The 10,411-nt window shown below is 39.9% G+C and overlaps 2 protein-coding genes across 2 annotated transcripts in view; one reads left to right on the top strand and one right to left on the bottom strand.

Moving 5' to 3' along the window:
* Positions 1-41: 41 nt before the first annotated feature.
* ARMC10 (armadillo repeat containing 10) lies at positions 42-9,773 on the bottom strand. Its single transcript, XM_048949831.1, has 6 exons — positions 9,346-9,773; positions 8,094-8,242; positions 6,999-7,133; positions 5,562-5,738; positions 4,423-4,494; positions 42-3,089 (listed from the first exon to the last, which is right to left on the bottom strand). The coding sequence occupies exons 1-6, from the start codon at positions 9,509-9,511 to the stop codon at positions 2,835-2,837; spliced, it is 954 nt and encodes a 317-aa protein (XP_048805788.1). The 5' UTR covers positions 9,512-9,773; the 3' UTR covers positions 42-2,834.
* Positions 9,555-10,411, top strand: part of FBXL13 (F-box and leucine rich repeat protein 13) — a 76,395-nt gene continuing 75,538 nt past the window's right edge. The window contains 2 exon segments of the mRNA XM_048933247.1: positions 9,555-9,655; positions 9,794-9,956. Coding sequence (XP_048789204.1) covers positions 9,555-9,655; positions 9,794-9,956 — 264 coding nt within the window.

The following is a 10,411-nucleotide window of genomic DNA, read 5'->3' as shown; positions in this document are numbered from 1 at the left end:
GGTGGTTGTTTTGCTTCATAACTCATAAATACTTTGTGATTATTATTATTTTTTTTTTTTTTTTTTACTTTTGTGTGTTGCATTTTATGCTTATACTTCACCAAGATCAATGAAAACAATAAATTCCCTGTGATTTTAAGGCATTGACTTCTGCCAACTAATTAAAACCACTCAAGGAGATGTCACGCTGCAAGTGAGCTTCGGTTTGCAACAGTTACCTTTTAGGAGCCAACACTAGGACATGCTAGAAATCTTAAAGAACTTAATGCCAGCAAAGAACAGCACAAGGAGACAAATTAATGCTGAGGAAGGCTTCTGGAGTAGGTAATTAAACTATCTGTAAGCAAAACTATCTTATATTCCTGTAGTGTAATTTGTATTTAACAAACATCAAGATTTCTTTATTTGAAAAGGTATTTTTGCTATGAATCTAATAACCAGAATGTGTTCAAAACTGGTTTAAAACTACTGCTAGTAGTTCAGTGTTGATTTCCACAAGGATGTTTCAGACCAAGTCTGTGTTGGGCCTCTTATTTACACAGTAGCTTCAGTAATGACTTGGATGTGTAGTATCTATTATGTGTAATATTTTGGAGGAGACCAAGTTGCTGGATATCTTTGAAGGACATTATTAAAACTCTTTTTTCTTTTCATTTCGAAACTATTAGACTGCATTGTGTAAAGTTCTGTATTTTAGGAAGGAAAAAATGAAACTGAAGGAGTAGCTATTATATGTAGATAAGCAGCAAGATACAAGGATCGGTGCCTTAAAGGTCAGCAATGTCATATGTTTTTGGTTTAGATGTACTTACTGTATTTATTTAGATGTACTTTTGTGTTTAGATGTACAGTATTTTTATGTACAATAGTGACAGCTGTTCTGCTTGGTGCTGATAAGATTCCACCAGGTGTGGGGCAGGAGATTAAAGAAAAAAAAAAATTAAGACCCTTTCATAAAGACACATTGGACAGTCTTGCATTATTTCAAAACACCTCAGCAGCATTGTTCTGTGCAGAAAAGATTTTAAAACAGGTATGGACCAGAAGACTGAAGCAAGAATGCAATATGCTTCCTTGTGCTTTAGATAAAGAGGACAATGGTCATTTCAATTCATTCATGTCCTTTGGCAGTTGACAGAAACTGATTTTTAGGTTGGAGTAGGTAGAGAGGAACATCAAGGCATCCCCACTGCTGAGATTAAGAAAGGAAATGTTGATAAAATCAGATGATATATCAAGAATAGACTGATATCTTCTTGTCTTAGAAGACAAAGAAGGTGGAATAAGTGACTCTTCAGTGTCTGGCCTAGGCTTTATCTTTGCTAAATACAAAAGAGCAATATATATATATTTTTTTTCTATCAAAAACTGGCAAAACGCTAAGTGATTATAATATAATTTGTGTATTGTAAGATGGACTGGGTTTGGACCAGTGGGAGGGAGAAAGAAAAGTTCACTATAAGTGCAGTGATGGACAGAGTTCTATTTGGGATTCATGTTAATGTGTACTTCTGCCTTAATGGTATTCCTGTTGAATTAAAACTACTTGTAGAGATTAATTGGCTTTACCTGTTCATTGATCAAGGCACAGATAAGTTGTATTTTCCAGGTCATACTTCTCTTGCATCATTATCTATTTGGAAAATGTTGTCTACTGAAAATAAGTAAGATATCTAGAGAACATACAGAAAGAAAAAGGTAGTATTTTATTAACAGTTGAGTGTGTGTATTAACTTAAAGATGAAGCATCTGGTCACAGTTTAGGTAATGCATTTCTCTTTAAAAAAAAAAAAATAATAATAATAATACACGGTGTCTTCATAATGTGGCATTCTGGAAGTTTTAGTAGTCTTGTTTTGGTATACAGTATTTTCTACTACATGTTCTTTGCTCATCAATGAAACTTCCTCCAGGTTCCTTTGCAATGTTTTGATGTTCCATTTAACTTTGAATTAATGCTGCAGAGGTGAGTGAAAATATATGGGGGCTAACTCAACAGAAGCACTTGTTCTGATAACGTTCCAGGAACAGAACTCTCCCATGAGCTCTCATAAAGCCTGTCCACACAGGCTGGAGGGCTGCTACAGAACAGAAGCTTTTGTAAAAATGTGAATGATATTGCTCTTCCTGGCTTCTTTTAACAAAGATAATACAGAGTTGTGGTAATGTAATTTGAAAAGCATGTATGCTTTCATTTAAAGCTATCAGTCCTCTAAGGGAGATAAAAATCCTTTGATTTTGCTAAAGTATAGAAATGTTTCATGTTGTGTCTGACTGCACTGTACTTCAACTAAATGGAATAGATGTACTAAACATATGACTACATAATTTTAATATGCACTTTTCATTGAAAATACTGTTTCTGCAGGAAGACAGTGATAGTTTGGCACTGTTTTTCAACTAAAACTGAAAAAAACTAAATAGCTGCTGTTTAACAGGTATCAGTAATAAAATGGAAACAGCTAAGCTCTGATTGCTGAATCTTTAATGCATCATTATAGAGATGCTTATTCAACAGCTGTAAATATCTAAGGCACAAAAACTCTAACCTTAAGAATATCTAGATAGACCTTATTCATGAATTTAAAATGTTCATTGTACATGTAAAAGCTTTCATGCTTTAAAGTGTGCCTCCCTGTTTACATATACCAGTTGTATAGTGGTTTCTCAGTGCTAAGTAACCTGTTTCTTATCTTGCTTTTTACAAGAAATCTGTTATACTCCGCAGTGTGTTTAACATAGAGTCTCTCGTGATTGATTGCCAAGTACAATAGCAATATTCAGCATTTTTTTAATATCTAATCTTAAGATATTTGTCAGTCACTAGTAAATTACTACTGTGTTAGTAGTCTCACAACTTGCTCTTTCACATCTGTGTCAGGGTGATGCAGTAAAGATGCCAGCTTCTGAGCAAATGCAGTAGAATCCCTGCAGAGTATAGAGAAAACAGAGTCTTCACTGTATTCATCCTCTATCATGATGCTGTCTTCACTGTTCATGTTCTTTTTCAAATTTGCTGCAAATACCAGGGCTCTGAGCAGAATATCTGTGTTCATGCAGTTGTCAAAGAGTAACAACAGTGATGGCACCTAGGACATCAAATAAATCATCCATATTTAATCATCAGTGCTATGTACATCTAGCTAAATTTAACTTTAAAAAATAGAAAAGAAATCTGCACCTAAACAATCTAAGTCAGAAACCTTGTGAAATACCAGAACTACACATAATGAGACATCGTGCAGGAAACCTGCACAGCGTTCATATTTGCTCTTTTGAAAAGATGTGTCACAGGCTAATTAATACTTCATACTTTCAGTTTTTAAAATAGAGTGGTCTGGAAGCTTTCTGTCTGTAAGAGAGCCTGCTTTTCTTCAAGTAATGTTACTTTTGCCTTCTGTGGTGATCTGAACGTTTGTTAACGTGTCTGATAGAACTGGGCAGGATATACTTTCAACAGAGGACTGAACATATGCCTACCCTAGTCTTTTTTAATTGTGAAAATCCAGTAGTATCTAGACTAGTTCTGCTTCTGGGAAATACCTCAGAAATAAAAAGTTTGCTTTTTAAATCAGCCACTACATATTTTAAGAAACATACTTTAGTGAGGAGGAAGAAGGTGCAGAACCATTCCAGCCCCAAATCTTTTGTTTTTGGTATGAGAAAAGGATGTAACTGAAATAAATGTGTATGTTAAGCCAGAAATGGGAAGTGTCAGATAAAGTTCTCCATGAAGACAAGCGATGCACAAGAAAAGTTATTCATAACGCCGAGAGAAGAAGATTTATGGATGCATTTGAATAAAGAGGTGGGGATTTCAGTGGAATTTATTTTTCTTAGGTGTGTAAGCAATTGAAAAGGTGAAAAGGGAAAGCAAGAACAGGCTTCTCCACCTTACTACTATTTGGCTCTAAACTAAAAGAGGTTTGGATTAGACATTTGGAAAAAAATCTTCATTATGAGAGCAGTAAGGCACAGGCACGGCTGCCCAGAGAAGCTGTGGATATCATATCCCTGGAACTACTCATGGTCAGGCTGGATGGGGCCCTGGGGAGCCTACTGGTGGGTAGCAGGGGGGCTGGAACTCTAAGATCTGTAAGGTTCTTTCCATCCCAAACTTTTCTGTGATCCTATGATCTGAAATATTATACAGGAAGTATGACCACCAAGTGCCTTCAAGTGCATACGCCCCATACATTTGCAGTTAATGTAATCTGTAATACACCACAACCTAGAATGTTAGCCTGTGAAAGAATGTATGCTTCTAATTACTTATATGAACCAGGTACTTACTAGAATTTTACTTCAGAGTTGCATATAAACTTGGATTAGAGGAATTTAGCCATATTACACGTACACATCTACACACATACACGTAAGTAATTGCTAAAAAAAAAAACAAAAAAAAAACTAAAACCTTACTTGAGCTTTGAGAAAATGTCTTGTTGTAGCTGGGTTTGCAGACAAGTTCACAAGGACTTTCAAAACTTGTATCTGAAATGAGGAACATACATGATCATTGCAGTCTCCAAAACCAGAATGTGTGAACAGACATTAGTGCTCCCTGGCCTTTGTCATCTCTCTCTACCCTGAGCATATCCCATCACTTTTTAGTGTAGCCCGCTATCTTCTGGTTTCCTTTATTCTGATAGTCTCCAAACACAAATTCTCACCTTCTTTCAGAGAATCTGGATTTTTCACTAAAGCAAGGAAAGTCATAAAAATCATTCTTTTAACATGGTCACCAAACTGTAGGGACTCCAGTATAGTCTGTACTGTCATCTTTTTTAACATGGAAAAGATTATAGATTTTGGTTTTTCTCAGGATTTAAGCTTTCACACAATTACATGTGTAAGGCTTACATAAGTTTGAAATTCCTTAGTATTTTAAAAGCAGGAGGTGAGACTGTGGAAGGAGATGTTAATCTGAAGAACAAGCAATAAGGAACAGGATTCAGGGTTAAAAAATAAACAAGCACTTAAAACGTGATCAGAAGCACACACAAACACAGCTTTGTCCTTTCCTGGACTTTGATGCACTAATCTTTTATATAAACACTGAAAAAAGGCCAAGTGTTATTTATTGCACTTCAGTGAAGTATATCTAGTAACTTTAATGGAACTTTGTATTTCTAAAAGCTATTTTTGATCTGGGAGAACAATTCAGTGCATTGATATCGACGTAATATCCCAGGAATTCATGCATCTATGAAGTCTTTCAAATGCAAATCTTTCTTGCCCTGTCGTGCAATTGCAGTGTTTGGTAAGCAGAACTCTAGAGCTGCTGTAGTAAAGGAAGTGAGCAAAAACTGTGCACACAGCTACAGCTCTAGCCCAGTAATTGCATTATCAGGATTCTCTTCCTTCCCTCTCTCCATTCTTCCTGAATTTATGTGGAGTAAGTAATATCAATATGAATATCACATATTTTATGGACTGTCAGCTATTGCCAACAAATACTTGTTTTTCTAAGCACACTCTAAACCATGTTATAAAAACAGTAGAAAGGAGGCAAGTAAAACAGCTTCGTAAGTGGTTTATAACAATACAGTACTCAATACCTGTGTCCTTTCAGATCCTTCTGAAAGCAAATGAAGAAAGCATGGAATCTTGTTTATCATCTTATAATGATAGTCGTTGGTAACAGACATGTTTGTCAACAATCGGAGTCCAGCTAGCTGCAGATCAGAGTTCAGAGGAGCTGATTCAATGTTCTTACAAACTTGCATAATATATACCTTGGGAAAAAGAGAAGATGAAAAGGAAAGACATTTCTTTGAGACAAGCAGATTTCCTATTCACAAATAGCATCAATAGTCTAGAAACTGGAGCATAAATACCTACTGAACTGCTTGTTGAATACATAATCTGATCGAGGTACTTAGAAACAAGCATTTATGTTTTGTTTCATTTTTAATACATACAAATACTGTGACCTGATAGAAGGAGACAGGCCAGACTTACACTCCCTAACTTTCCTGAAGCATAAATTACTCAAATTGCTTTGACACCACCTCAGAAGTGGTACATTTGCTTCAAGAGGTTATTTTGAAAATCACCTACTTAAAGCAACTAAGGTCTTAAATGTTCAGAGCAAGCCAAGGGTAAGGCTTGGAAAGAAATCCTTCCTTCCAATTACATGGTCCATTCCCTGGAGTACGTGTTGGGATTAGTGATGACAACTGACACTGGCAACTATTATCTACAAAATTTTCTTCTGAATGATATCACACAGTGAACTCTGTGAGTGCTAAGAAAAAAATTACCTTGCCTTCGCCAAAGGAGTTGTTTTCTACCTACATGTCTATATAAATATGTGCTATGGGCAAGCACTTCTTTAAAAAAAGTTGCTCAGCACTAAAGGTGCTATAAATGACAGCGTATAATCAAAGTGGCTTTCTATCATGCTACTGAAGAAGCTTCCAAAAATCTTCAAATCTGCATGTAAGCTCACTGCTTGGACACTTCTTGATCAAATAATGCCAAAAGAGGCTTTTTCTGATGGCTGGTCCCATCTCATCTGTACCATCTACTGTATTTATCAGCAAGATTTATTACCATTATTACAGACTTTTTTTTTTTTTTTTTTTTTTTAAAGAATAAAACACCACACTGAGAAGTGGGTCACAAACAAGCCCAAGGGATCAATTACCATTTTCTCATCCAGTTCCCTTGCCTACGGAGTCATGTGAGACTCAGAATGCTACCCATCTTATTACATGACCTTACTGATGTTCTAAGGATATTTAGAAATCACTTTGCCTCACGTTATTTCCCTATAAACCTAACAGCAGTATCTCTGTTTAGCAGCGCTTGGTGAAAGCTAAATACATCCTGCCCAGTTTCCTTGGTGCTTTTTCAAAAATAAATTGCCAGTGATACAAATGCATTAAGTTATCTGTTTGGCTTTAGGGTGCACAGCTCATCTACAGCTGATGACTCTCAGGTCTAACCTCAAGACATTTTAGCATTTTATTTTTTCCTTGTAATAAACTTACCTGTATCTCTTCCTGATTTTTAATATTCATACTCAAATTATTAAGTGCATTTAGTGCTTTTTCTTTAACTGTGGGAACACAATCCAAGAGCATCCCTCCAATTACAGAAAGGCCATCCAAATTTCGAATTATATCCTGAAATATAAAAGGTACTCAATAAAATTGTTGCAAATTTTGAATTAAATGCTGAAAGCTTTACTCAAAGTTTATTTTTGTGCAAAGGGAATTGTGTAAATTAAAACTTTCAGAACAGACTACTCTGTTTAAAGTGTTAGTTTGTTATTTTTTGTATTATGATTGCATACAAAATTAAATTATGGTATTCATTTTAAAACTGCCACCTGCTCACAGTATCAAAATCACACTGGAATGTAATTTCGTTTGAGAGACACCAACAGCATAAAACCTTCTGTAGAGTTGCCCATAAAATAATAGAATTTTGAAGAGCTTGCAAATTAAGCAGGCTCCTAAAGCAGGCAGAATAAAACCCGTTACATTTTGCTAGTGCTTAATTGAAGAAGGATTTGATGCAGCTTGTTAATTGTAAAACATGTAATCACTAAGCTGCCATTTGAATTTGGGATCTATTAATTCAAATGAAATTCTGAACAGTCCTGCTTAGGGCCAAAGCTTTTCTGCATCATATTTCCAACTGACTCAAAGAGAGCTGGATGGCAGGGAAGCTGCTGCAAATGGCACACAGCTTTGTAAACATCAAAGCTACTTGAAAATATTTCAGTAGATTTCAGATTGGATCCTGAGATTATTTAACTTGTCTCAAATTCAGCCTTTTAATTAACATTATATAACTGAAGGCAACAAAAGACATATTTACAGCACTTTGAAAATACAGGACGCTGTAGAGAGTTTGAGTACATTTAATGCATACAAATATTAAGCACAGAAATCTTGTGAGGCTGATTAATTGCATTCTTTGGACTAGCATGAAATTAAGGCATAAACATAAAACACAAGATTCAGAATACAGGTTAGGCCAGCTCTCAATCTTGTGACACTCTTAAGCAAAACAGCACCCTTCATTTTCCATACTGATGGGTAGTGAAACGCTGTTGTTTTCTACAGAACAATACTTACTTGATTTACAGAGAAGGCAGCACTGTTACTAAGAGTGATTAAAGCTTGCTCCTGAATTAATGGATCATCTGTGGCCTTGAGCAAATGAATAAGCTTCTGTAGAGCGTCTGCGTCCATGCTGTGGGGTGATGGAGGAATTTCTTCCATCACTGTTTAAAAAATTAAATAATACCAAGTTTGAGACATTTCACTTAGTTAGCAATGAATGCTTTTTTAGCAAGTTGAGTTTCAGTTCCAGTTTCTCCCCATTGTCCCTTGTTCTATTGCTGCACCCCTCTGAAAAGAGTTTGCTCCCAGTGACTCGACTCTTTTACTTCAGGTATTTATATACAGTGATGAGATCCCTCTCCAGACTTCTCTTCTCCAGGCTGAACAGCCCCAGCCCTCAGCCTTTCCTCATAGAGAGGTGCTCCAGGCCCCCAGTTATCTTCATGACCCTCCACTGAACTCTCTGCAGCAGTTCCCTGTCTTTCTTGAACTGGGGAGCCCAGAACTGGACCCAGTACTCCAGATGTGGCCTCACCAGGGCAGAGCAGAGTGGGAGAATCACCTCCCTTGACCCACTGGCCACAAACACGTACACGTTCTATGTTTGACTGTACCCAACAACCATATAAAGGCAAAAAGATTTTGCTTTACGACAGCACAACTTTCATCTTTTTTCCTGAATCCCGTGACTACTTCTTCTCAAGGTACAAAAAGAAGGAAAAAAAAAGGAATGTGTAACAAAAGCTTGAGGTGTATTTCTCTAAGGTTAATTAATAGCAAACCTCCCTTGCAAAATTACAGGGAATGTTCACCAAACGTTAACTTCTTCCTTGTGTCCCACAAGATGAAATGTGGAGATCTGTTTGGACATCGCAGGGAAAGTGAATAAGCCTTCTGATCTGCAGCCTACTGCTTGCAGAAATCACGCTGGTGACACTGTGCTCAGGCACCGCGCTCCTCTGACAGAGCCACAGCCCAGATGATAAGAACGGCGCTGCCCCGTGATGGAGACTTGCGAACAGAGAAAGGCCGTTCTGTCAGGATCGCAGAACCGCAGGGGCTCCAAGGCCTGCAGGAGCAGGCTCCCAACGCTGCCTTACATGGGAAAGCAAGCAGGCCGGTTCTGAATTTCTCCAGAGGAGACTCCGGCTGTAAGCCCGCCCCGCAGCAGCGGGCCTTCCCGGCGCTCACTGCGGAAGCGGGAGCACTGCGCTGCCGGTCCCGCGGCGCCGCCGCCGCCCCTCCTCTTCCTCTTCCTTCTCACCTGAGGGCGGAACGCAAGGCGCTCCCCGCCGCCGCCCTCGGTCCGCCGCCCGCCTCCAGAGGCGGTAGCAGTAACAGGCGCCGGCGCCGAGCACGAGCCCCAGCACGGCTGCTCTCACGATACGCCGCTCGCCCATCTTCCCCGTCTGCGGAAGCCGATGCCGCATCCGGCGCCGCCCCACTGCGCTGAGAGCTGCGTGCCCGGCTCGGATGGCGAGTCCGCCCGGTTCGGCCGCGGCTCGACTCTGCTTCGGCTTGTTCTTACAACAACAATGTGAAAATACCGCTGTCTTAACAAAGCACAGCGCTGGGTACAGTGCGTGTCCCAGGGACACGCGTAAGCGCTGATCAAAGCGGGAGGCACCGCGCTCCCCCTCCCAGCACGGACACACCCCGAGGGCTAATCGCTGCCTTCGGTTTTTCACGGGGAACCAACGCGTGTGTGGAAGGGGCGGGGCGGGGCGGGGCGGGGCGGGCAGGCCCTGGGCAGCACCTCCATCCCGGCCTGTTGCTACGCGACCGCGACGCCTTGCGGCCGTGGCTGCCCTCCGCGGCGGCGGCCCCGAGCTTCGCTCCTACCTGAGGCGGCACGGACTCGTCCGGATCTACGAGGTAAAGGCCTCTGCGCGGCCTGACGCAGGCGGACGTGGGCAGCGTCTCAGGTGCCGCGTTGGGACGGGAGTAAAGAAGCTTCCGTGAAGTGTTGGGGAGTGGGGCCGTGGGGCATACGGTTTGCGTTTTTGGCTTTGGGGTTCTTCGCCATTCTGCTCTATTTGTTTGGTTTCTTCCCGTTTTACCTTTCCCGTTTATCTCTCCCATTTTCTACACGTTTTACCCGTGTTTCAGTCTCCTCGAACAAAGATGACGCACAAAGCAGTTTCAGAGGCTCCCTGATAGTCCTCAGGTACCAAAACAGACTCGCTTGGAGGCAGCTCTTACAGCCAGGATTCCCATGGAAACATTTCTAAGGAAATCTTGAGCCAATTAGAATAATTACAGAGCAGCATGCCGGGCAGATTGAGCACTTCTGAGAATCTTTCTCATTCCTTTTGGGTTGTTTTTCTTTA

Source organism: Lagopus muta, chromosome 1 (genome assembly GCF_023343835.1).
Source record: "Lagopus muta isolate bLagMut1 chromosome 1, bLagMut1 primary, whole genome shotgun sequence".
In the NCBI taxonomy this organism is placed as follows: Eukaryota; Metazoa; Chordata; class Aves; order Galliformes; family Phasianidae; genus Lagopus; species Lagopus muta.
The sequence above is the reverse complement of the archived record's forward strand: the minus strand, read 5'-3'. Positions and strand labels throughout refer to the sequence as shown.